The 27,058-nt window shown below is 54.3% G+C and overlaps 1 protein-coding gene across 4 annotated transcripts in view; it reads right to left on the bottom strand.

Moving 5' to 3' along the window:
- PTPRU (protein tyrosine phosphatase receptor type U) overlaps positions 1-27,058 on the bottom strand; it is a 324,630-nt gene that overhangs the window by 113,630 nt on the left and 183,942 nt on the right. For all 4 annotated transcript variants that reach the window (XM_074976599.1, XM_074976600.1, XM_074976601.1 and 1 more), the window contains exons 9-11: positions 21,371-21,480; positions 19,338-19,539; positions 12,361-12,463 (exon numbers count right to left, since the gene is read on the bottom strand). In XM_074976599.1, the coding sequence (XP_074832700.1) occupies positions 12,361-12,463; positions 19,338-19,539; positions 21,371-21,480 (415 nt within the window). The remainder of the gene's footprint in view (positions 1-12,360; positions 12,464-19,337; positions 19,540-21,370; positions 21,481-27,058) is intronic.

Raw genomic sequence — 27,058 nt, 5'->3', positions numbered from 1 at the left:
CAAGCTGGCTAGCAGCAATGTGTGGGTGCTAGTGGGTCTATGAATGAGTTATTTCCATGCCCCTGGAAGAGAAGGCCAAAGCACAAGTGATGAAATTTTTGTACCTGGCTAAAGAAAAGACTCAAAGGATCTATTAAAAATTAACTTTAATTTATGTAAGTGAGTTGTAGTCAGGGTACCTGGCACGTTGGCAATGAGCATGAGGACTATGCCCTGCTCCCTTGGAACTGGCTGGCAGCGTCTGCCTGAAACCCCCTCCCAACCCTACTGGCAGGGGCTGACCCTGCTGGCAAAGTGTTAAGTGGGTTCTGTTGACTCACTGAGACAGAAGACTTCCTGTCTCAGTTGGATATAAGGTAGGTGAGTGGAGCTTGCTGAGGAGAGAAGATCCGCAGTGGCTGAGCAGACTTGTGGGAGAAGCGCTAAGAATACAATTATGCTGGTCTTCCTGTTACCTTACCCATTTCTTTAATAAAACCAAGATCAGGGGATTGATAACTGTTTAAAAGATGGGAAACAAAGAGTAAGACTAAATAGTAAGTTTTCAGAATGGAGAGGGGTAACTAGTGTCCCCCAACAGTCTGTGCTGGGACCAATCCTGTTCAACCTGTTTGTAAATGATCTGGAGAGCTGGGTAAATAGTGAGATGGCAAAATTTGCAGATGATACTAAACTGCTCAAGATAGGTAAGGACAAAGCAGGCTGTGAAGAGCTTCAAAAAGACCTCACAAAACCAAGTGATTGTGCTACAAAATGGCCAATGAAATATAATGTGGAAAAATGTAAAGTAATGCACATTGGGGAAAAAAAAAATCCCAGCTATACATACAAAATGATGGGGGGCTAATTTAGCAATAACCACTCAGAGATTTCAGAATCACTGTGGCTAATTCTCTGACAACATCTACTCAATTTTCTGCAGCAGTCAAAAAAGCAAACAGAATGTTAGGAGTCACTAAAAAAAGGGATAAGACAGAGAATATCTTATCACCTCTTTATAAATCTACACTATGCCCACATCTTTAATACTGCGTACAGATGTGGTTGCCTCATATCAGAAAGGTATATTGGCATTGGAAAAGGTTCAGAGATGGGCAACATAAATAATGAGGGTTTTGGAACAGGTGCCCTATAAAAAAAATATTAAAAAGACTGGGACTTTTCAGCTTAGAAAAGAGGAGGCTAAGTGGTGATATGATAAAGGTCTGTAAAATCATGATTGATGTGGAAAAAGTGAATAAGGTGAAGTTATTTATCTGTTCCCAACACACAAGAACTAGGGGTCACCAAACCAAATTAATGGGTAGCAGGTTTAAAACTAACAAAAAGAAGTTTTTCTTCACACAGCACCTGGTCGGCCTGTGGAACTCCTGGCCGGAGGAGGTTGTGAAGACCAGAACTTTAACAGAGTTCAAAAAGAACTAGATAAATTCATGGAGGTTAGGCCCATCGATGGCCATTAGTCAGGATGGGTACGAATGGTGTCCCTGGCCTCTGTTTGTCAGAAGCTGGAAATGGCTGACAGGAGAGAGATCACTTAATGATGTTCTATTCTGTTCGCTCCCTCTGAAACATCTGACATTAGCCATTGTCAGAAGACAGCACATTGGGCTAGATGGACCTTTGGTCTGACCCAGTATGGACATTGTTGTTCTTATCATAAGTCTGGGAAGAAGGTGTGTTTGGAGTCTACCTACTGTGGAGATCCGGTCTGAGAACAGCTTAGGAAAGGCGCCTGCTTGCACCTCTCCCCTGAAAAAAGCCACATTCCCATGTGGAAAACCAAGGCAAGGAATCTTTCCTACTTGAGAAAAACATCTTGTGTACAGAACAGCCTCCCAGCCTGCTAAGTGCCTTTAAATCAGGCTCCCCCCTCTCCAGGAAGGAATGCATTTTGGATGTAATTAAAGGTGCCATCTCAGATGATGTTTATTGAATTTTATGTCCTTGTATTACTCAGCAGACAGCACAAACAGCAGCATATCAAGATGAGCTCTTGAGTGACTGCAGTCTTCACAGGCAGGTCTTCTGCACTTGGCACATACAGGCCCCAGGTGTATTAAAGCCATATCTTTAATAACTCTTAATCAGAGTCCCCTTGTGTGTGTGTGCTGTCAGGTGGACAGAGGCAGAATAAGAATTTGTAGGGCCATAGGCCAGAGCAAGTAGAGTTCCTCCCCATTCCTTCCTCCTGCAGTCTCCTCTGTGCCCCCCATCCATGTGCTCCTCCTGGGAGATGGGGCTGGGGTGCGAGGGCTTCCCTCCCAGCACTCCTGCCAGGGGTTGCGTTGGGTCACAGGAGCACCCATTTTGCTGGGGCCCCCAGGCAGGGGTCCTGTTGGCCCAGTGACAAATCTGTCACTTGATGTAGGCTTTAATGTCAGAGTGAGGCCATGAGATGCAAGGGCAGGTGGGCCTGGGTTATTAATTTCCCTTGATCACTGCCTCAGAGATTCAGCCCAGATGACAGATGTGGCAGACCGCTGCCTGGTAGCTGCAGGAGCCTTCTAGAAGGAACGTATGCCGGCTCCTATTGGAGTTCCATGGAGTGGGCGGGCTGAGCCCGCCCACAAGTAAAAGGCCCCTCTTAAGGGGAGAGGGATCCCATTAAAAGACACGGCCCCAGTAAAGTACGGGGGACAACTAAGGAGAAAACAGGGACGGGACTGGAGGTCAAAGGTTTAAAACTAGGGAACCAGAAGGGGACACTGAGCAGAGAACCCTGGACAGTGCCCACTGCCCCTCGAAGGTGTCGAGAGAGCCAGTGGATGCCGCCCAAAGGAACTCTGCCCAGATTCGTGAGCGGAGAGCGGAGCAGAAATAGGCCCCACAGTCGCAGGCCTCCCCCCTGGCCAGCCTCCTCTCCCGGGTGTTGTAAATGGACACCTTGGCCGTGGCCAGGAGGAGGTTGACGAGGAGGTCCCGCGACTTAGTGGGGCCATGGATGGGGTGTGTTAGGATAAGAAGGTGCGGGGAAAAGTGCAGCCAGAATTTTAAGAGAAGATTCTGGAGGAGCCGGAAGAGGGGCTGCAACCTGGCGCACTCAACGTAAATGTGCGCCAGGGTCTCCCTTGTTCTGCAAAGAAGCAGGTGTCGGGGAGGGGGGTGAACCGCGCCAGGTACACGCCCATGCTCACTGCCCCATGGAGCATTCTCCAGCCAATGTCCCCGGCGGGCCGCAGGACCAAGGTAGAATAAAGGCTGGCCCACCGGGGCTCCCCACCCTCCGAAGGTGGTAGAAGGTCCCGCCACTTGTGGTCTGGGCGGGACGTGAGGGTGGGGAAATGGAGGGTGTGGAGCACGAGCGTGTACAGGTAACGCCTGGGCGCGGTTCGAAAGGGGACCAGCTGCAAGGCGTGCAGCCGGCTGGGATGATGCGGGGGAGGAGGGCGGGGAGGCTTACAGAGCCGGGGCCCACAGAGAGGTCTGGAGGGCCAGAAGTGACAGGGGGGCGGGGTGCACCCTCTCGCAGGACCGGGCGTAGGTAGATATGAGCAGCAGGTGGCAAGGCGGCCTTCGCCTCCTCGAGTACGCGCCAGGGAGAGCGTACGGTGAAGATCCCCATGCGCCGGGCGAGCACCGGGGCCTCCATCCAGTCTCACCAGTTGTAGTCCAGGAGGTCTCCGACCCTGGTGATTCCACCGAGGACCAGACTCCGGCACACAGCGGGGGACTCCGCCGCCTGCACACGGAGGTAGGGGTTGTGTAGAAGGGGCTCCACGAGCAGGTCTTCCCCCGTGGCGGCCCCTAAGGACCTGGAGACTGCGAGCAGCCGCCAGGTGCAGAGGAGGTCCTGGTGGAAGGCAGGCAGTTCCAAGAGGTCTCGCGGATGGCCTTTCGAAGGCAAATAAAGGAGCTGCCGGTCATATCGGAGCCCTCGGAAGCGACGGAGGAAAGCGTGCGCCAGTGTGCTCCATGCCGGACTATCTGCACTGTTGCTGTTGAGGAGTCCCTGCAGGGCCCGGGGGCGGAAGACATGGACCTGAGTGCGTAGGCAGGTCAGGCCCCGTCCTCCCTCCTCCGGGGGGAGATGGAGAACCCCTGCAGGGACCCAGTGCAGTCCTGGCCAGAAAAACTTCAGAACTACCTTCTGGAGGTTGGCCAGGAAGCCTGGGGGTGGGACAGGGGTGCTGAGATGGTGCCAGAGCATGGACAGGACTAGTTGGTTAAGCACCAGTGCCCTCCCTCATAGGGAGACACACTGGAGCAGCCCCATCCACCTCCGCAACCGCTCAGCCACCCTGCCCTCTAAACCCTGCCAGTTTTCCGGCGGAGAGGGATGCGTGGTGTATAGAAAGACGCCCAGATAGGACAGCGGACCTGCGCTCCACTGGATGGCCTGGAGCGCGGGTGGGAGGTGGCTCGTCTGCCATCCAGCCCCAACCACCAGGCCAGAGCTCTTGACCCAGTTGACCCGGGCAGAGGAGGCCACTGAGTAGATGGCTTGCAGGCCTCCAACCGCACCAGGTCCCCCGGGACCTGGACCACGAGGAGTACGTCATCGGCGTACACCGACAGGACCAGCCGCAGCTCTGGCTCACAGAGCACCAACCCCATCAACCTTCGCCGAAGGAGACAGAGGAAGGGCTCTATGGCCAGAGTGTAGAGCTGGCCCAACAGCGGGCAGCCCTGACGCACCCCTCGCCCGAAGCTGACCGGAGCAGTCAGGGTCCAGTTGAGCTTGCCCAGACACTCTGAGGCAGCATACAGCACCTGGAGAAACCCAATGAAACGGGGTCCGAAGCCGAAGGCCCGCAGAGTGCCCAGGAGATACCCATGGTCCACCCTGTCAAACGCCTTCTCCTGGTCCAAGGACAGGAGGGCGAACGACAGACCATCCCTACACCCAAGCTCCAAGAGATCCCGGACCAGATAGAGGTTATCGAAGATGGTACGGCCCGGGACGGTGTAGGTCTGGTCGGGGTGGACCACGTCCTGTAGCACGGACCCCAAGCAATGGGAGATGGCTTTGGCGATTATCTTGTAGTCTGTGCTGAGGAGCGAGATGGGACGCCAGTTCCGAAGGTCGCGGGAGGTCCCCATTTTTGGGCACCAGGCTGAGGATGGCCCGCCTGCACAACAGGGGAAGGACCCTGCTGGGCAAGGACTTGGCCCAGACGCTGAGCAGGTCTGGGCCGAGGACGTCCCAAAACACGTGGTAGAACTCCACAGTCAGCCCGTCCATGCCCGGGGATTTGTTGGTGGGCATGAGACGGAGGGCTTCCGAGAGCTCGGCCAGAGTGAGAGGAAGCTCCAGCCGGTCCCGGTCGCCCGTGCTGACCGAAGGAAGTTGGTCCCAAAGCACTCTGCAGGCGTCGGCGTCGGTCGGATCCGGGGAGAAAAGGGTGGCGTAGAAGGCGTGAGCCCTCTCACACATCTCCGCTGGATCCGTAAGAGGGGTGCCGTCCTCCACGAGGAGGCAGAGGATATATTTCTTGGCACCCCTCTTTTTCTCCAGGGCATAGAAGAAGCGGGAGCCGTGGTCCATCTCCTGAAGGAGCTGGATCCACAACCTCACAAAGGCCCCCCGCGCCCTAAGGGCAACGAGGGCCCTGAGCTCGTCCCGTTTCTCCTGGTACGTGCCGCAGAGGGGTGGATCCCCGGGGCTGGTGGCCAGGCGCCTCTCCAGCTCAAGAACCTCCCGCTACAGGTGTCCTATCAACACATCCCGCCGCCGGCTGGCCCCCTGGGTATAGTTGCGGCAGAAGAGCCGCGTGCACTCCTTTCCCAGATCCCACCACCGCTGTGCCGAGGGAAAGGTGTGCCATTGCCCACGCCAGGCCAGCCAGAACTCCCGGAAGGATACCACGAAGCCCACATCCTCCAGCAGGCTGTTGTTAAAATGCCAATACCAATAGGCCGACCCCCGCTTCCCCAGAGAGAGGGAAGCCTTCACGGCCACCAAGTGGTGGTCCGAGAAGGGGGCCAGCCACACACTGGAGGAGTGGGCCCGAGAGAGATGGTGTCGGGAGATGTAGATGCGGTCCAACTGGGAGCGTACGGATTTATGGCCCACCACTCGGACGTAGGTGAAGACAGTGTCTTCGTCCGGATGGTGGCTGCGCCAGATGTCCACCAGGGAGTGATGATTGATGAGTTCCCTGAGGACGTCCGCAGCGGCCTGGCACTGCTCTGTCCCCATATGGTCCCGCTCCTCGAGGGTGCAGTTAAAATCCCCGCTGAGGACCACGCACTCCCGAAGATCGATGGAGTCGAGGAAGGCCGCCACCCGCTGGAAGAAGGATGTTCTCTTCGGGCCGGATGTCGGGGCGTAAACATCGACGAGGTAGAGGGGCAGCCCCTCCACCCGCACCCAGAGATACAGCAGGCGGCCTGGCACGACCTCGACGCTCTCCAGCACCTCGGGCTGCAGGTCTGGGGAGAACAGGGTCCCTACCCCGGCCCGATGGGCCGAAAGGTGACTAAGGTGGACCCCGCCTCCCCACTCCAGCCGTCAGCTGGCCTCGGCGGCTGGAGTAGTGTGGGTCTCCTGCAAGAAGGTGACCGAGTACCCCCCCTCCCGGAGGAAGGAGAGCACTCGGCACCTGCGGAGACCCGACCCGCAGCCCCTGGCATTTAATGTGGCAAGGATGAGCGGCGCCATTTGGAGGGCTGGGGAGGATCCTCGCCGGAGGGAGTGACAACGGCCCCCGTGGGGCCACGCAGCAAGCTGTGACCGACGCCATAAGTAATTAAGCTGTCACGGAAGCTACGGACCCGCTGGTAGGCCACAGTGTCCCTCCTCCCGGTCCCCTTGCCCTCTTTTAGAAGGGCCCTCACGGACTCTAGGATGGCGTGGAAGTCACCCCAGCGCTGGAGGGCGAGAGCGACCTTGTTCTTGGACCCGCGAACGTCATCCAGGAACAGGTGTATCTCACCTGCCAGCGTATGGGGTGCTGGGATTTCGGGGGGCTGGGGACCCATCAGCCCCGTTTTCTTATGGGCCCCGCAGCCAGAAAAAAGGTTGAAGCAGGGAGTGGGGTCTAGGTTCGGGAGGGATGGGGGTGGCAGAGGGAGAGCAGCCCCGGAGGTGCTGGGAGAGGGCGATGCAACAGAGGCCTCCCGGGCGATCACAGCCTCGGGGGTGGAGATGGGTGGACAAGTGTTGAGGGGAGGGGGGAAGGGGGGGAAGGGTGAAGGTGGGGAGGATGGGGGTTGGAAGGGGAGGGGAAGGGAAGGGGAAGGGGTGGAGGGGGAGTGGGGGAGGAGGGAGGGGCAGGAGTGGCACAAGAGGGGGAAGGGGAGGGCCTGGAGGGGGGAGGGTTGTAAGTTTTAGGACGGGACATTGATTGGAGAGGGGAGCAGGGGTGCTGGTGGGGGGGGCAGGGTGGGAATAGGGGCTGGGATGGGGGAGTTGGGGTTAGGGGCAAGGTGCCCACGCACTCTGTGGCAGGCACCAACGGGTTGGCAGGAATGGTGGTAGGGTCTCCTCCGCAGACCTGGCTCTTATGGCTGCTCGGGCGCTGGCGCCCACTTCTTCTTGTCCAGCACCACCGGTTCGGGTCCCCTCCAACGCCCAAGCAGCAATGGATCCGTCCGGGACGAGAGGAGGAGGGGTGGTCCCAGGGTGTGTCGCCGTCGGGGCGCCACCGGTCTCGTGGCTGGCGCCCCCCGGGTTGGCAATCCCGGGTTGGCAATCCAGGGGGCAATCCCTCCGGACGTGCCCTGCCGCCTGGCACACGAATCACCAGGCCTCCCCCAGGGTGTAAAAGACCCAGTACTGGGCCCCTTGGTAGGGTACCAGTATAGCCCCCTCCTGGGCTACCCCGCCCTGCGCTGCCACCAGCGACAGTTGGACTCGGGCCTGCCGGCGGAAGGAGAGCACGTGCCGTAGCGCGGGGTCCTTGCAGACTAGGGGGAGGGGGCTCAGGACCGACAGAGGCCGGCCCAGGGCAGTGAGGAAAGGCAGAAGGGCGGAGTTGGGGAGGAAGGGCGGGACAGAGGAGAACACCACCCGCACGGCCAGGTCTTCCAGCGGCTCCAGGGGCACGTGCACGCCCCCTACCGCCAAGCCCCTCTCCACCGCCTCCTGGGCAGCGGCCTCTGAAGCCAGGAAGAGGACAATCTTCCCGAACATCCGAGAGGCCACCACCACGGCCACGGGCCCCACCACCCGTGCCAACGCCCGCATGTAGGTTTCTACATGGGGCGAGGCAGCCACCAGGAGGCAGTGGACTCCGTGCCTCCCGGTGAGCACGGGGAAGGGGCCGTGACCGTCAGGGGTGGTAGTCCTAGCGGAGGTGGAGGGAGCAGGGTGCGAGGCGGCAGCTGCCGCCTGGGCATACAACCTGGGGGCCGAAGAATCGGAGCCCCCCAGCATGGTGGTGGGAACAGGGGCAGGGAGAAGGGGGAGCTGCGCCAGATGTTGCAGCAGCTGGGGTAAGAGCCCCCGCCATGGGAGGTTTGGCCTTCCGGGCAGGGCTCTTGCCTTTCTTTTTCCCCTGGCCCTTCCTACCCTTTTGGGGGGTTGGGTTCAGGGCGGGGTCACTGGAGGACGCCGTGGCAGGGGTGGCAGGAGCCCTGGAGCCTATGCCCGCGCCCTTGGCCGAAGAGAAGGCAAGGACCCCAGCGGCCCCGGACGAGGAGGCCATCATTTCAGAGGTGGAAGGGGTGCCAGTGGAGGGAAGAGGGAGGGGGGCATCGCCAGATGGCTCTCCGGTGGTTGTAGAGGCCATGGTGAGGGGTGCAAGGGCGAGGGAATTTAGTGGAATGGGGCACTTTAAGAAAGAACGGGGGAGGGGAGGAGAAGGGGAGGAGGAAGTGGCTGCCCCTCCCCCACCCGCCAAGCTGAGGACCTGGTCAGTGGGGGCAGGAGAGGAAAGTGCAAGAAGGCCACAACTCCCAGCACAAGATGGTAAATGGCTCCTGCTACTGCACTGGGATGTGTGGGGCGGGGGTACAGTATATGTAAGTGTGGGGAGGTGAGTGAATGGAAGGGGAGGGGCTCAGGCACCTAACAGAAAGAAAAAGGGGGGGCATGGGCACAAGGAAGGGGGGTAGAACCAACTAAAGGAGGGGGAGGGTTAGAGGGAGGAGTGTGCCCACGGGTGCCTGAGGGTGAGCCACACAACAGCTGCTGCTGCAGGGCCCCACAAGAGCCGGGGGGCAGGGAGGAGGAGGAAGGGGCAGATGGTTTGGTTGGGGCCCAGATGGGGAGGGCCCTGGCGGCAGCTGGGTGTGTGGGTGCGGGAGGTGGGGAAGGAGGCAGTAGCTGCAGGGGCGGGGCAGGGGCGAGGCAGTGGCTGCAGGGGCGAGGCAGGGACCCCACCCCCAACCATGCAGCCACCCCTGTGGAGCTCGGTGGAGAGGGGCCCCACCCAAACTCACCCCTCCCCCATGCCACTCCACAGCAAGCTGTAGAGGGAAGCCCAGCCACCGCCCAAGAAAGCCCCTTACCTCCTCCGAAGCAGTGGGGATGCAGCAGCCAGCAGGTGGAGAAAGGTGGGCCCAAAGTGGGGGCCAGCAGTCTCCCCCCTAAACAGTGGAAAGGAGGGGGAGGCCCCCCTGCCAAGGGGCAGGGGGCAAGAGTCCCCCCCTCACTCCCCCCACCCAGCAGCTCAGGAGGGAACTGCCTGGAAAGGGTGGAGGAGTAGGGGGAGAAAGAGGAAGCTGGCCCAAGAAGGGGAAAGCGGGGGGGAAAAGGACAGCCCTACAGGGGTCTGAAACAGCCAAGGGTTGTCTGCCCCCCTGCACCACACCTCCCAACCATGGGGGGGGGGGGGGGGGGGCCCACAGCAGCAGCCCTGTAGGAGGCCTACCAAGAGATGCCGGCTGGTGGGCTAAGGCAGTCTTGGGCCCTGAAAAGGCCCAATTAGGACAGGCAGCTGGGGCCTTATTAGGTATCAGCCCTCATTGGTCAGATAGGCCCTGTGCTCCCAATAAAAGGCTACCCATCTGGTAGCAGGGGGGAAGGTTTTGGGAGGAGCATGAGCACAGCCACAGCGAAAAGGTACCATGGGAAAGCAGTGGGCGAAGTGGCCCAGGGTGAGGCTACTACTTTGGGGTAGGGTAAAGGTCCTGCCAGTTGCCTCTTGTTCTCATAGGGACCCTGGGCCGGAGTCCAGGGTAGAGGGTGGGTCTGGACTCCCCCCACTCTTCCCCCGAGGGATCACTTTACTGGAGCAGGCGCGGGCCTGCAAGGGGACTGGTACTATTCTCCCTGTACTGGTCCTGCCTATGATGAGGATGGCTCGCTAAGCGGAGACCCCTGCCTTTGGAAGCCCCTGGCCAAAAGGGGGGCCTCCGTGAGTCTCTGAGGCAGCACAAATCCGCCAGGAAGCGCAGGGACCCACAGAGGCTGACAAGGGACTTTGTCACACAGAGCAGGAAGTCATAGGGAGGTGGGAAAGGAGCTTGTTGGCTCTGACTATAGCAGCAGAATCTTCAGAGCTGACCTGTGACTCTCACAGGCACTCACTACAAAAGCAGTTATCTGATCATGTGCTGGCCAAGCCCCCTCCCCACTTCTAACAACCTGTGACGGTGTGTACAACCCCACAGTGGAATGTGCTCGATTCTGAGAAATGGCGCCCTGATGACAGCCGGCCGGTTTGGATCCGGGCCAATCTACCCGAACTCCGAGGTGTGGTGTGGTCTGGAACACAGAGTTTTAATCTCAGCTCTGCCACAGTCTTGGCAGTCCTTCTCCCCTAGCCTTTGCCTCTGTGGACTGGGAGCTCTGCGGGACAGGAGCTGCCTGTACCACGCCTGGTACATTGAGGCCTCCATCTTGGCTGGGGCCTCTAGGACTACTGGAATACAAATAATGACATTACAGGTTGTCCCACTAAGGACATGGGGGGGGAAACATTCAAACATTCTCCATGTTCTGAATTTTCTTTCCTCTTTTTCTTTTGCATTTTTTCCCTTTTAATTATTGCAAATATATAATGATGATAATACTCAGCATTTGTCCACAACTTCTCTACAAAATGCAATTAGCATCATCCTGGATTTTCAGCTAGAGGAACTGAGGCACAGAGAAAGGAAATGCCACACGGACCCCAGAGGAGGTCACCTTGGGAGGTGTGTGAGAAGTGGAAACAATCCAGGTCTCCGGCTCAGGAGGTTCATACCACCTGATGCTCATTCCCAAACCTGTGGGCAGCTCGGGACATTCTGCTCACCGGGGAATCTTAGTGATTACCACATTCCCAGGCCAGAAGGGCCCTTTGTGCTCATTTCGCCTGGCAGAACACAGCCCAGAGAACTCCCCCAGAGTCTTCCTAGAGCAGAGCGTTAAGACAACAAGGCACTGGCCCAGACATCAGTGGTACCGGCACCTCTGGTGTTCCCCAAATGCTGAGCGCTTGGGTGACCACCCAGGAGAGTTTCAAATGCTGCCCAGCCAATTAACAGAGTGCCCACAGCCAGTGGCACATGCTGCTAATGGTGGTTCACATCTGCATGCACCTTACTGCACACAACAAAGTGTATCCTGCATGCGGCTGGAAAAAACGAGAGGGAGGATTGTCAGACATGCCTCATTTATACTGCCCACGGAAGGCGGGCAAATGCTGCTCCTTGTGTGGCAATCTTTGCTCACAGAGCAGTCCCACTCGCACCAGTGTGTGTGTTTCCTGTCTGAATATGGGTTGTGCAATCTCACCCAGGCAGACTACGATGGATGGTGAAGGCCCATGGGCAGACAGCTTTGGACAAAACAGGACCAGTCCCTGGACTCCAACCAGCACCGTGCAGGGCAGAGGTGCCTAAGGAGGCTGATCCTCTCCCAGCGCCACCAAGCAGGCCCAGAGGAACAGTCGTGAAGGGATTCTGGTGTGACTTAAAGCCCCATTTTCAGAACAAGGTAGCCGAGGGATCCCAGCTACCCACAAGAGTGATCTGAACCCTGAGTGCTCCCCCAAACCAAGCCAAATATTTGGAGGGTCGCCCCCCAGCAACCACAAAGTATTAGAGCAATCAGTCTCCCAGGCAAGGGGTTTGAACTGGGCGGCACTCAGAACGGAAGCAATAGAGCGCCCAAGGTTTCCTCTCCGCCTGAGCCAGGTGGCCATGGGACAGCACATCCACCTCCTCGTCAAGGTGACAACTTTTTATCTGCAACCAAGTGCTGAACAGATTGCTAGTAATTCAGACTCATGTGAGTCTCTTGCTAATATGGGTACATGCGAAGTGATCTTGATCAATGGTTCATGACTCCCCAGGCAAAAGAAAAGGCTATCAGTTGCCACTGGGGCTTAATATAAACGAAAGACCAAGGAAGCTGGAAAGAAAAGAAAGATTGCTTTGGTTTGGGTGCTGTATTAACTTGCAGGGAAGCCGTGCCAGGAGCTTGGGCCCACTCCCAGCTCACACACAGGGAATGCAGTTCCTTGTATACAGCAGTAAGACCCCTACCTAATGGGTGCTCCTCTGCCCTGCGCGGGCCTCAGCAGCACTGTGATGGTGCTCTCCGACTCGCTCAGCGGTGACGGCATGTCCCCATAGTCGAAGCTGGGAGCTGCAATGAAAACAAAAGCGGAATGGCTGCTTTTGAACACACATACAGTGATGAGCCATCAGAAGAGGCCAGCCCAGGCTCTGACAGCTCCAGGCCGTGCCAGGGAGAGGCTATCTGCAATGGACAGCCTGGTGCGAAGTGTTTGTCAGCTCAGCAGTAACAGCAGCCAGTTTCCCATTGCATTTTATGAATGATATTTGGCTCACTTGTAACAACTTTCAACTGACGACTTAAAAATGCTTTTACTCTCTGAGCTTTACTGCTCTCCTGTGCAGAGGATTGGGAGTTTACAAGGAGGGAAACTGAGGCACAGAGTAGCTAATGGCTTTGCCCAAGCTCAGCTCCCAGGTACAGGGAGTCAGTGGCCAAGCCAGAAACAGCCTCCCAGCATCCTGACTCACATCCCCGACTCTCCTCAGGACACTGACTCCCTCCCACAGTGTCAGGATTGTAGCAACCCAGCTCCAGCCTGAGGAGTGTAACCTTTGCAAGGGAATGGTGTTAATTACACAGCAAGGTCCCTGGAACAGAACGCTGGCTGAGGGAAATCGGACCCTGCCCTGATCCACACAGATTCAAGCAAAAAAGCCAAGAAGGTTGTCTCAAAGTAGGACAGCCTCATCTTGAGTCCATTGCTGTCCATCCCCCTGACTTGCCATGGGCCTCACTGAAAGACTTAGGGTCCTGTTCTGCAATCCCCTCACTGAAGTCTCGGAACCCAAAACAACTAACCAAAGCAGAATTACACTAGTGTTTGGAGGAGGGAGCCAGGAATCGGGCTGTGCTCCTAACGCTGCCACTGATTCACTATAAAAGCATAGGGTCCCTCTTTCCCTATCTGTAAAATGGCTTGCTCTTCACGGGGATGAGAGCTGAAATTCCACTAGCTTGCGGATGAAAGGGGCTGTATCAGTGATGGTGGGGTTGGTGCATTAGCTCGCCACATCCCCTCTCTCTGATGACTGGCTTAGAGAAAAGGACAGCCTGGAGATGTATCCAAACACATCCTGTTTCCAGACTGATTTGTGAGTGGATGGGAGCAGGGCTTGAGTCAAGCTGGATTCAGAGCCTGAGCTATGTATAGACACCTCAGACACCCTTCAGCTGCTCAGCTGGTGCGTGGCTCCCAAGGGATAGCACAGGGAACAGCACGTTTATGGCAGTGGAGAAGGTGAAGAATACTGAGTTTTAAGGTTGGCTCATGTCATTCTTAAATCCCATCTCTCAGCATCAGTGGGCAATTAAAAAATTGCAACTTCCAATTAAAAACAATTAAAGGGTCTGGTGGCTTTCCTGGCTGTGGAGAAAAGCTGGAAAATGTGACCCCTTCAACCTGACTCACGATTTCTGACCACTTTGGGCTGGTGACTCTGTTAAAGGCATTAGGGGTAATGCAGGAGAGAAGATGGGTGTGGAAGGTGGGGCCTGATCAGGGCATAGGCGGGAGGTGATGGAAAGATGTTCAGGAAATGATGCTGGTGATCCCATGAAGCAGGTGATGTTTTTCCAACTCATCTAGGATCAAGCCAACCCTCCTGCTCGATGCTTGGCAGCAGGAGGCACCTGTGGAGATGTTGTCTTTTGGATGGGGCATGAAAATCCCAAGCTCATGAAAGTTTGTGGTCATGAAAATCCCACAGTGCTTTGCACAACACAGGGTTCCAGCTCATCCAGTTATGTTCTGCTTCTCTTATTTCTCCCTAATACCATACCCTTCTTTTCTCCCTGTCCCACCTGCCACTGCGCTCTAGTAATCCAGCAGCCTCAGTCCAGCCCAGATGGGGTAGCATTTCAGAGATGGGGGCAGGGTTCAGGATCCAGAGTGTGTGTGGTGTGTTGTGTTGTCCTTTGAGATGAAAGGGCCTGCATAGGTGTGAGGCAGTACAGCAGGCAGTGGACCTGCATCCAAGTAGGTTTTGCATTTCCCAGTGACCTCCTCCAGCTGACACAGAGCATCTCTCCTTCCCAGCACCCCCCCCGTCCTCCTCTTACTGGCTGTAGCCCCTGGTTCATTAGCAAGCCAGGTGAACCAGGTGATGCTGGTTTGCAATTGCTGTGCTCCCACTAGGAAACACAGCAACATGTTCAGGGCTGTGAACGTCTACCCCACAGACATGAGCAAACAGCCCCAGGTACTGTAGGACTTGTTAATGAGGTCCAATTAATCCCTCATTTGTGCATTTTGAACTCAGAGTGGTAGTTTCATCACTGCAGTCTCCCTCCAGCAAGTGTGATTGTTGCTGCATTATGGGATCATCCACAAGACAGGAGACGGTTTCTCCTCAGGGGCTCCAGCCTCCCTCAGAAGAGTTGGCTAAAGGTGTTACAGATGCTAACACACTCTCAGAAGATGCCGGGTTACACAAAATCTCTAGATGCAGCTGGCTGAGCTGGAGGGTTGCTGTGGAAAAGTCCCCGTCACCTCAGCTCTCCCAGGGTGGCACAAACCCATCCTCGCTGTCTGGAAGTATCTGAAATTCCGGGGATGAGAAGCCAGGCAAGTCCTAGGTCAGGTGACATAATCAGCTCCAGTGCTGGCCCAGAGAACAGGGCTGTGGCTGGGCGGCACCAGTCCCATGCAGGCCTCAGGTGAGGCGGATAACACTCCCTGGAAGGCTCAGAGCTCTTAGCCCGACTGTGCCCCTGTGGCAGAGGAGGCATTTAGCCCTGAGACTCCATGCTGCATTTCTCTCGGGTAGCTGATGCACTGACGTCTCAGTGAGGGTCTAGGGGTCTACTAGATCCAAGCAGCTCCCAGTGCCTGTGCCCCCTTCCCATGAATGCAGCATGCGGGGGCGGGGTAGCAAGATGGATCCCCAGGGGACACAGTACACAAAGGGCTGCAGGGAGTACCCAGCACCATTCTCCAGGGGCTCTCAGAGAAGGAAGGAGCAGGCCCCGGGGAGGGGCTGCCTCCACTCCCATGTGTACTGGTGACAAGAGTCGCTGAGGGATGTGACCGAGCCATCTGGGCTTAGTGCACTGGCAGGAGCCATCAAGGTCAGCACAGTCTCCAGGCCAGCCCCACCCAATGCCGCAGGAACGCCAGACAGGCTCAGTTATCTGTGATCAAGCAGCACCACATGGACAGAGTCACCAAATGGAGATAAGATCTTTGCAAACACGTGCGGATGAAAGTTTCATGCCACCCCAAGACATGGGGGACACTGAAGGTGCCATGTATGTTACTACTGAAAAAAAAAACTTTGGGAAAGTCTTAGAAAAACTTATTGGGACTGCTGCTTTTGCCCTTCAACTGGGATGATAAACTGGGCCTGGCAGGGGGTGCAGCTGTGGCCCCCTCCCCACAAAGGCCAGCTCCCTGTGTCCACCTTTGTTTGGAGTTGTTCAGGAGGGTGGAATCGGAGCGGGGTGGGTTACCTGGGGATACAGTCACAGGCACCTGATACAGTTATTTATCACCTGCCTCTCCAGGGACTTCCCCTCCATCTAGGTGGTGCCAATCTCTCCCTATTTCCCCTGCTATAAAGCTGGTCCTTGGGGCAGGGCAGTTGTTTAAATGCTGAGCAGCTGGAAACCATGCACCATGGAACAGGAAGCACAGCCCTCCCGCCCCAGCACAGATCAGGTGTCTGACCTCTCCCTCCTCAGGCGTCGCTTCTCACTCCTGCAATCATGTCATTTCTCTGAACCCTTTGGAGAAGATGCAGGGCTAGCAGCAGAGTGCCATTTCTTCTTCTTCAGCTCTCCTGCTACTGGATCCCATCAAGGTCGCTCCAGTGAGTTAGGAAATGTGTTCCACCACCAGCCCAGCTCAAGGCAGCTCGTGGCCTGCCATACAACTGAATGAGCCAGCAGAGCTGGGGAACGTAACACACACCGTGTGCCATTTGAATTCTAATGGCTGGGGAGCTGGGGAAGGGGGAGGGCATCTGCAGAGCATGAAGAATCCATCTCAAGGGAAGGCGTATTTAACTGTGCATGCCCAGCAGGAAACAGGGAGCAAAGTGACCCTGATTGTACATTGTCAGGCTCCATCTAGGGCTGACACAGACTGGGGTCGGACATCTCTCTTCTGCTTCCTGGGAGCACAGTGCAGACTGGCATTGTATTGGGTATTAGCACAAGAGGGAAGCAGCTGCCCATGCCTGGGCACGGGGAAAAGGGCTCCTGGAAGGTGTTGTGGGCAGGCAGGAGGGGAGGAGCAGAATGGGAGGTGGAGGTCTTCCCCTTCCTGCAGGAGGTAACTGGTTTCAATCCAAGCCAGAGGGGCACTGGGCACTGGCTGAGAAGTGGGTGCTGTGGATGGAGCCAGGCAGTAGTCTTCAGTGGAGAGCTAGTCACCGCACTGGCTGGCCAGCTTGTTGGCAGTCCAAGCAAAGAGGCTGATAATTCCCCCCAAAGCTTGGCAACCAAACTCCCCTGTACCCATGGCTGGTCCCTTCAAATCTGGGTGGGATGCAGATGCGGGCACTGCTGCTCTTCTATCTGCACCCATCTTGGGGAACACAGACTCCCGTCTGTCCCTAGCACTGACAGCCACATTTCTCTAACATCGGAGGGGTAGCCGTGTTAGTCTGGATCTGTAACAGCAATGAAGGGTCCTGTGGCACCTTTATAGACTAACAGAAATGTTTTGAGCATGAGCTTTCGTGAGCACAGACTCACTTCATCAGATGCTGGTCTTGGAAATCTGCAGGGCCAGGTATAAATAAGCCAGAGCAAGGCTGGGGATAGCAAGGCTGGGGATAACAAGGTTGGCTCAGTCAGCAAGGGTGAGGCTTACTACCAGCAGTTGATCTGGAGGTGTGAACACCAAGGGACGGGAAGCTGCTTTTGTATTTAGCCAGCCATTCGCAGTCTTTGTTTAAGCCTGAGCTGAGGGCGTCGAATTTGCAGATGAATTGTAGCTCAGAAATTTCTCTTTGGAGTCTGGTCCTGAAATTTTTTTGCTGTAGGATAGCTACTTTTAAGTCTGCTACTGTGTGGCCTGGGAGATTGAAGTGCTCTCCTACGGGTTTTTGTATATTGCCATTTCTGATATCTGATTTGTGTGCGTTTATTCTTTTACATAGAGACTGTCCAGTTTGTCCGATGTATATAGCAGAGGGGCATTGCTGGCACATGATGGCATAAATTATATTGGTAGATGTGCAGCTGAATGAACCCACGATGGTGCGGCTGATCTGGTTAGGTCCTGTAACGGTGTTGCTGGTGTAGATATGTGGGCAGAGCTGGCAACGAGGGTTGTTGCATGGATGGGTCCCTGAGTTAGAGTGACTGTGGTGTGGTGTATAGTTGCTGGTTAGGATTTGCTTCAGGTTGGCAGGTTGTGGGCAAGGACTGGTCTGCCTCCCAAGGCCTGTGAAAGTGGGGGTTCATTGTCCAGGATGGGTTGTAAATCCCTGATGATGCGCTGTAGAGGTTTTAGCTGAGGACTGTAGGTGATGGCTAGTGGTGTTCTGTTGGCTTCTCTCTTGGGCTTGTCCTGTAGTAAGAGGCTTCGTGGCACACATCTGGCTCTGTTGATCTGTTTTTTCACTTCCTCAGGTGGGTATTGCAGTTTCAAGAATGCTTGGTAGAGATCCTGTAGGTGTTTGTCTCTGGAGGGGTTGGAGCAAATGCGGTTATATCTTAGTGCTTGGCTGTAGACAATGGATCATGTGGTGTGTCTGGGATGGAAGCTGTAGGCATGAAGGTAGGTGTAGCAGTCAGTGGGTTTACAGTACAGGGTGGTATTGATGTGGCCATCGTGCATTAGCACCGTGGTGTCCAGGAAGTGGATCTCCTGTGTGGACTGTTCCAGGCTGAGGTTGATGTTGGGGTGAAAGTTGTTGAAGTCCCGGTGGAATTCCTCCAGAGTCTCCTTCCCATGGGTCCAGATGATGAAGATGTCATCAATGTAGCATAAGTAGAGACGGGGTGTTAGTGGACGAGAGCTAAGGACATCTACCAATATAATTTATGCCATCATGTGCCAGCAGTGCCCCTCTGCTATATACATCGGACAAACTGGACAGTTTCTACGTAAAAGAATAAACGCACACAAATCAGATATTAGAAATGGCAATATACAAAAACCCATAGGAGAGCACTTCAATCTCCCAGGCCACACAGTAGCAGACTTAAAAGTAGCTATCCTACAGCAAAAAAATTTCAGGACCAGACTCCAAAGAGAAATTTCTGAGCAACAATTCATCTGCAAATTCGACGCCCTCAGCTCAGGCTTAAACAAAGACTGCGAATGGCTGGCTAAATACAAAAGCAACTTCCCCTCCCTTGGTGTTCACACCTCCAGATCAACTGCTGGTAGTAAGCCTCACCCTTGCTGACTGAGCCAACCTTGTTATCCCCACCCCTGCTCTGGCTTATTTATACCTGGCCCTGCAGATTTCCAAGACCAGCATCTGATGAAGTGAGTCTGTGCTCACGAAAGCTCATGCTCAAAACTTTTCTGTTAGTCTATAAGGTGCCACAGGACCCTTCGTTGCTATTTCCCTAACAGTGCATGCAGCTGTGGGCTCCTGGTGTCCACCAGCCGTGATTTGTACACTGCAGCTGGGTATTAGCACTAGCAGTAACTTTGACAGAACCTGCCCTGGCACCCCTGACATTAAGGGGCTTTATCACTGTCTGCTGGACTGAGCCCCTCAAGCAGCAGGGAATCCAATGGCCGGATCAGACAAACAATAAATCAGTGGTAGCTCTGAGAATCAAGAAAAGGGACATGTCACCAGAGCTGCTGCCCATGGCGAGGCTCTGTCATGCCCACAGCTGGTGGAAGCTTGGGTTCACGTGCCAGCAGAGATTTGACACAGAAAGAGCAAACCACTTTTCCCTCTTCTCCAAAGGGCCCAATCTCCCCACACCCTCCCCAACCCAAAGCCAGAGAGCCATTGTCTCATCAGTCTACCGGAGATGTTGGTGGTGATCTCGGTCAGCGCAGTCTGGCCAAAGCCCTTGCCCGTGCGCGCCCGCACAGAGAACAGGTAGGTGGTGCCCGGGTGAAGGTTGGAGAAGACGTGGTAGGTCTCATTGCGGAGCTTGGAGACAGTGCGCCGGGGGCCGGGCACATTGACAGCTGGGTCCGAAGACTCAATACTCTGGTAGCTGATCTGGAAGAATACAAGAAACCACAAGACAGCTGCTTTATTGCTGCCGTCGACGGGGTAGATGAATAGGTTCCTGGGGGAAATCGTGCAGAACAGTGTGAGCCGGTCTGGTGCCAGGAGTGGAATGCCTCACCCCTAAGACAGACTCGGGAACAAGAGGGAGCACAGTGGGGGTGCTTCAGGTTTTTTCGATACACAAGTTTTCTCACCAACTGATGTTTAAAAGGAGCTGGGAGTTGAATTTGAACAAGTGAACAGCTCACACCACTGGGCAGACCCAAGACAGTGCATGAAAGCTGAGGGCACCTTCTTCTATGCCACCCTATGGCCCCCATCCAGTCCTGCCAGCATCCCTCACTCTTGCCATGCAGTCCTATAATAGGCCAGCTCTGGGACCCCCAACCTTCCTCACTCAGCCCCCTGCTTTTCCTGTCCAAGGGCCCTTTCTTCAGCAGAAACAGCCTGGGGAGAAAGGCCTGCTGTGCTCCATGGGCAGCTGTCACCACAGAGAGTGGTTTTCAGCAGTTTAGAACCCTCTGCACCACACCCTGCAGGCTGGTGCCTGATGCCTGTGTTTGGGAACCAGCCGGCAGGCCCCTCGCAGGCTTCTGAGGAGTTCCCTTCAGAAACCCGGCTTGTCCTTGTGTAGCTCAGCTCTGCGTGCTGGGGCTCTGGCATGGAAAGCCACTGCAAGGTAATTACAAGGGTAGTCACAGGGGGACACGCAGGAGACTGAGACCCCATTGCACAGCAAATAAAAGCCCCAAAGGAAGGGCTGAAAGGCAGAGGTAACAATGCAGTAGCCCTTAATCTCCCTGACAGGTATCAGCAGCTCCAGACTGGAGTACTGAGCCTCCCTCACTCCCCACGCGGTGCGGTTCAGGCAGCAGCAGCAGCCAGGGGAGCGTTGATAGGCATCAGCTTTTCATTTGGCGGTTCCCTGCTCTAATAATTCCTCCGATGCCGGAGAGGCCGGCACGAAGGCTGGCAAGCAAAGAGAGATAAGAGGGAGTCTTGCCTGGCTGCATTTGGGACGCATACTCAAGGTCCCTCACAAGTGTCCCCATTCAAGAAACATGCCAGCACAATGTGGCATTTCTCTCTGCGCTGAAACAAGCACAAAGAGATACACCAAGAAAGTCTCTTCCCAGTACTGTGCTGAGAACTCTCCCAAGCGCTCCCACGTCCGTAACGAGCAGGAGCAGGCCAGACGGGGCTGCCAGATGTCCCAGTGTCCAGTGTAATGCAGCAGCCTGGGGGCTAACACTCCCCCTGCCTCTTTGCCCTCTCAGAGTACAGTAAACGTTTTATGGATTAATCCTCACAGCTGGGTACTGGCCTGTGGGAATAGGGAGGCACAGGGAGGGCTAAGGGCAAATTTTCAATGGCCATTTTAGGGGCTTCTGTGTTTGGATGCCCAACTGTAGAGAGGTGCTAGGGTCTGATCTTCAGATGTGCCAAGCACCTGCAACCCCACATGAAGCCAATCACAGCTGCTGGTGATCAGGCCCTCTGAAAACCAGGCCCTGGATGTCCAAAACGGAGGCACCCAAAATTACAGGCTACTCTGGGATCTAAGTGACTCAACGCAGGCCACTCTGAGTCAGTGGCAGAGGTATGATAAGCACTTGGACACACCTGGCTATATGGGAGCCAAGTGGTGTTATTTTTATGATTATTTATTAGGCTTTGCACCAGGGCCTGGTAACTTTTCAAATGTTAGTTCTGGGCTGTAGATTTGTGGTCAGAGGATTCTCTTACAGTGTATCCCTGTCTCCATCACCCCGGCCCCAAGCTTTTCTCCCTTAGCGCCGAACAGTGTCACAGCACCTACCTCATACTGGGTGATCAGCCCATTGGCCTCCACTGGCTCCTCCCACTTCAGGAAGATCATGTCTTCCAAAGGGGTGAAGGTGAGGGACTCTGAGGCGATGCCTCCAGGCACTAGGGAAACAAAGAGAAGAACAAAGAAATGATGAAATTCTGCAGGCAGTTGGCTAGTCTGCAAGTCTGGCCACCTGGCTTCGCTGAACACACTGCTGGTCAAGATGGAGTTAAACGCAGACAAAACACTGCACGCATAATTATGCATCCCCCCAAACCACACTCACCTTCACAGGATGTTGGGCCCACAGCTCAGGCCCAGGAGCTTCAGCCTTCAGACTGATGCAGTTAAGCTGATCTTAGCACTGCTCTGGCCTAGGGGCGGTTCCTAACAACCCTAGGCACTTTTACCCTCCCCAGCTGAAATGAAAACAGCAGATTTTAACATAAAGGACCAGATCCTTGGCAGGCAGAAGGTAGCAAAGCTCCAAGGGAGCTGCAGCAAATTACTCCATCTGAGGATCCAGCCCACAGCACAGCCAAGCTAAAATGCTTGGTAAGGACTGCAGCACACAGGCAGGGCTTGCCCAGCAGCCTCTGGACACCAGGTTTACAGGGAGCTGCTTAGATGTCTTGGCTCACTCCTATTGCTCCTAGGTCTAGACAGGATGTGTGGCATCAGCCCTAAATGCTGTTTGTTGCCCAGCCTGGGGGGAAGGCACACAGCAGACAGGGCTGGCGACTTCCTGGGGAGGATGGCATCGGTGCAGTGCTAGGAGTAGGACAGCCCCATGCCTTGGGGTCTAGCCTGGGACTTAGACAATCAAGAGTTAAGTCCCTGCTCTGCTGCAGCCTTGCTCACGCTGAGCCTCAGTTCTCCAGTGCCCTCTGGGGAGTCATGAGGCTAAAGAGCCTAAGGACTGTGACGGGCTCAGCTATCATAGTGAAGAGGACATGTAAGGACTGAGGCTAAAGCAGCACTGATGCCATCACCGCTTCAGGGGCATTGGAGCACTCTGGAACAAGCAGTAAGAGCTCGTCTACGCTTGCGGCAGAGTACCTGTGCTGCCACCGCGCGTAGTGAAGGCACTGTGGGGCTGAGAGGAGAACTTCTCCTGTGGGCATAGGTCCCCCAGCTCTCCGAGAGGCAGGTGCTGGGGTGACAGTAGAAGCCCCACCACTGACACAGTGCTGTCTCCACTGGGGGTTAGGGCAGGATAACTATGTTGCTCAGGGGTGAGGATGCAGTTTGTAGAGAGGATGTGGCCTAACTCCAAAGCTGCCACCCACCAGCTGTGATCCAATGAATCTTTCAATTGATCAACCTTGCAGCAGGCCCTGCCTCAGTTCAGCCATGGGGCAACTAAACCCTAGGCCATATGGAGCTGCTAAACCAAGCTGAAGAAATAAATAATTGGGGGGAGAATTGTTCATCTGATAAATTTCCCTCTCGTGTCCTGGTCCTGCAAATGCAGGGTGGGAAGGGGACACTCCCATAGAGAGAGGACTCAGAGAGAAACCTACAGCTCTGCAAACTCTCACCAATCTAGACGTGCAGCCTAGAGGACAGAGCTGGGGAAAAGGCACCATGACTCCTCATGTCTGTATCCAGCTCTGCAACTGAGCTGCTGTGTGACCTTGGGCAAATCACTTAATATATCCCATGCCTCTATTTGACCATCAGTAAAATGGGGATAATTTTCCCACCTGGCAGGGCACACACAGTTAATACATGTTTAGAAAAAGCTCAAGACCCTTGGATGAAGGGTTTAGCAGGTCCTCCCAAATCCCTGAGTAGCCACAGGATGATGCATCCACTAAGGATGAGTCAGGAATCAGAGACACAAAGCAGCTCTCATTTTCTCATCCTCACCAAGCACGGGGCAGATTCCTGGACATACCCACCAGCACTCGGACACACCCCATGTCTGGCCAGGCTGCTCTTGGATTGGAAGCAGTAAACCCCATCTCTCGGTTAAAGCAATGAGCCAAACTCCAGAGCAGCGCCTGATGGAGTTCCACAAACCCAGGGAAAACAGTACAATTCCCTGAATGTCTTTGTGTAGTCCAGCAGACTCAGGACTGATCACTGCAGCAGCAGCAACCCTTGTTCCTCCATAAACTAGACTATGAACAAGCTTTGTGCTGTGGAATCTGTTGGCTGTATCTGTTCATGCCTCCTTTACAGGGTAGCTTAATTGTATTCTGCTGAGTTCAGGCATTCCGCTCCTTAATAATAATACAAGCAAAACAGTAACAGAGACACAGCCATGGCTGGATTCCGAGGCAAAAGAGTCATGAGCAATGTGTTCAGGAAAAAGGGTCAGGGTATGCCTGGAGGGTGGATATTCACCCAAATGCCTTTGTCTGTAGAACTCAAAACTGGGCATTTCTGCAGCAATTGGTCACTCCTGCTGCTGACAGGGGAAAAGTAGAGGAGGAAACTATCAAATGAGCTTTGAAAAGTATTACCTTACATTACAGCAGCAGCTAACCAAGGCTGGGGCTCTGCCACACCGGGTGCTGCACACGCACAGAATAAAGGCCCATCCCCACTACAAAGAGCTTGCAAGCTAAGCAGAGAAAGAGTGGCAGGGAAAAGAAGACAGGCTTGCCCAAGGTCACGCAACAGCGTCAGGAATAGACCTCAGGACTCTTGATGCCAACCAAGTGCACTACCCACTAGACCACACTGCTTCACCTTGGCAATGCTTCAATTCCCCTCAGAATAAGTGTCAAGTGTGGAGACAAAGCAGGTTCTCGTTCCATTAACAGTCGCTTCCCCTCTCCCACCCCAAGTGGGATGATGCCAGAGCCTAGATCCCAGGGCTCAATTCACTCTGCCTCATTGTCCAGCAGTTACTGCTTACTGCCAGTGTATGCCAGAGGTGCCAGATCGTTAGCACCTGCCTAGATATGGGGGTAACGGGGCCCTGGAGACAGCGGTGTGCACTAACTGCTGCCAAGTGCTGACCTTTCAGCAATGCCCCTTCTCAAGCAGCCTGGGGTCAGCTGCCCTACTCCAAGGCCAAGTACTTCTCCCTTGGCAATGGCCAGGCTGGTTTCCACTGGGACAGCTGAACAGTGAAACTCAGGTGTAGCAGCTCCTGCACTCTTTATTGTTTTGTCCCTCTGCTGCTGGTCCCGGTCATATCCCTTCTCCTTCAGGCCCAGTGGAACGTGCTTGGAAAGTCTGCATTTCTATGGCTGCTCTAGAGCTGAGCCCGCCCGGCCTCTTCTCCTGCAGGCTGAGGAGAGCTGATCTCCCAGGTCTGCTCCAGGACGGCGCATGCCTGAAACATGCACCAGCAGGATCAGCTGGACAGTGGCACATGACAATGGGGACCTGCTAGGTGCTCACCAAGCTGGACAAGCCAGAAAGGGCATTTTAAAAATTTACCTGGCTTTAAAGATGTGTGTGGGGGCAGAGGGCTTCTCAGCTCCATCTAGTTCACGGTTGTGACCCCAGCAGTCAGTGTCAGCCATGGTGGGACACCTGCTGGGTAGACATGGGTAACACAGCATCTACATTCAAACTGCTTCGCCCTCAGTACATCGACCGCAGCTCAGCTTTGCTTGGGGAGATGGTGTTGCTAAGCTGGCATGACTGGGCACTTACAGCAGAGGGAGGCAAATTTTAGTAAACACACATGCACAGCTAGGCCAAGGCAACCAGCTTCGTAGTGTAAACCAGCCCTAAAACTGAGGTTGCTTTAGGTATGACACTCCGAGGTGTGAAAAATATACACCATTGGGAGACACACACAAATCAACCTAAGCTCCAGTGTAGATGCCGTGAGGTCGACAAAAGAATCAGCTATATGCTGAGATTGAGCAAAGATCTCTGGATCTAAAAATCATGACCCTCTACTTGGGCTAAGCTAAAGGGCCAGCTGTACAAGCTGAACAGCAGTAGCAGATTCAGAATATTCCGGACATCCACTAGCCACCCGAGAGGGACAGAGAGCCAATCCGCATTAGCATGGGCTCCGTGTACATTCTGCACTCTCCCAAGCCTGGGGATTGCGCTGCACGCTGCCCCACATGTGTGAGAAAAGCCCTGCATGAGAGCTGATCTGTAAACATTTTGGCATGCCACCACAGTTCCCTCTAATTAGCAATAAGAATAATAATCACCACCACAGACAACAACTGAAGACACTCAGATCAATAATCGCTCATTTAGCATAGATTTCTTTTTTCTCTTCCCAACCTAAGGTGCTTATTAAGGAGGACAGAACAGGGAATTGCTTTGTAGAGATTACAATACATGAGCAGTATCATCTGCTGCAGGCTTTAATGCTTAAAAAATGCACCCTCTAATTTGTGACAGAGGGAGCAATTATACCCACTTACCAAAAAAAAAAAAAAAATCACACATTATACAGAGAGATGGAGCTGCAGACAGCACAGCAGGGATGAAAAGTCCAAAAATGTTATTAACAGCCATTAACTGGCTCTTCCCAAAACAGCATGTTTGAAAATAGGATTTTTGGTTGTGTGATCCATTAAGACCATGGCTAGTTGTTCTGTCAGCTCTGTGGTTTGAGTTCACAGGGACTTGAGCCATATAAACTTCTTCCCCTTGGGTTCCTCTTTGAGTTCAAACGACCAGGAAGAGAAAGACCTCAGCTGAAAGCCTTGAGCATTATCTGGTTCTACACTGAAGGCACATTTGCACAGTTTCAGTACAAAGCTGCCGCACTGGAAACGCAGCTCAGGAAACTTTGTGCACGTCGGCCAGAGATTTGGCTTCCTAACCAAATGTGGTGAGTTCCCTGTGCTTTTGGGTCTAGCTGAGACTGTTTGTTTCGATGCATTTAGTCCTCTTCAATCTGGGAGGGGATCAAGATTTCCTCAACTCTTTCCATGATCTAGTATCATTGTCCCATTGTTTTTCACCCATAACTGTATCCCAAGCTGTCTGGTTTGTTGGTACTTGATAAGCAAGGTGTGTTGACAAATTCCTATGGGATAAGGAGGTCACATGGAATTGATTCTGGTGCCTGATTGAAGAAAGTGAGCTCAGGGTCAGGGTCTTGGCAGGAACACTCAGTCCCTGATTCAGAACAGGACTTGAATACGTGCCTTATGTTAAGCCCCTGGGTAACTAAACTGAAAATCAATAGGACTTGTGGAGTGTTTAAATCTTGGCACCTACTTAGTACCAAGCTCCATTTTCAGACCACTGTCACAATTAGTTTTTCACGAACATTGCTCAAGTCTAGGAATATCTCTGGCAGTGAACGTATCTGGTGGGATAAGCACCCCTCCTCCAATTCAGGGAATGGCTACGGGTGAAGGGAATTTAGTTCTTCATTCAAATACATCCACAGACAATTCTGCAGCAGCATTTTTGCTCAGACCTAATTCCACGGCCCTGAGAGAGAGAGATCACCTCTCATGCTGTTCCCACCATGGAAATACATGATTTCCACTTGATTTAGAAGTTAATTGAATCAGCCGTGCCATGTTGTACACGTGTACACAAGACACTTATTAAATTCATGGAGCATTAGGAAAACCTTTGGGGCAGAGAGAGATTTCTTCTCTCTCTCAGAAACAAATGCCCAGAATTCATCTGCAAATTGAAACCATGCTCAGCACTATGCAAATGCTCCATGTAAATTACAAGTGTTTGGAATGCACCTGACGTTTCACTGCAAAGGACATTGGAGCACAGTCGTCCAGAGTACAG

This window comes from Carettochelys insculpta, chromosome 24 (genome assembly GCF_033958435.1).
Source record: "Carettochelys insculpta isolate YL-2023 chromosome 24, ASM3395843v1, whole genome shotgun sequence".
NCBI lineage: Eukaryota > Metazoa > Chordata > Testudines > Carettochelyidae > Carettochelys > Carettochelys insculpta.
Note: the sequence above shows the minus strand (reverse complement) of the source record. Positions and strands in the feature narration are given on the sequence as shown.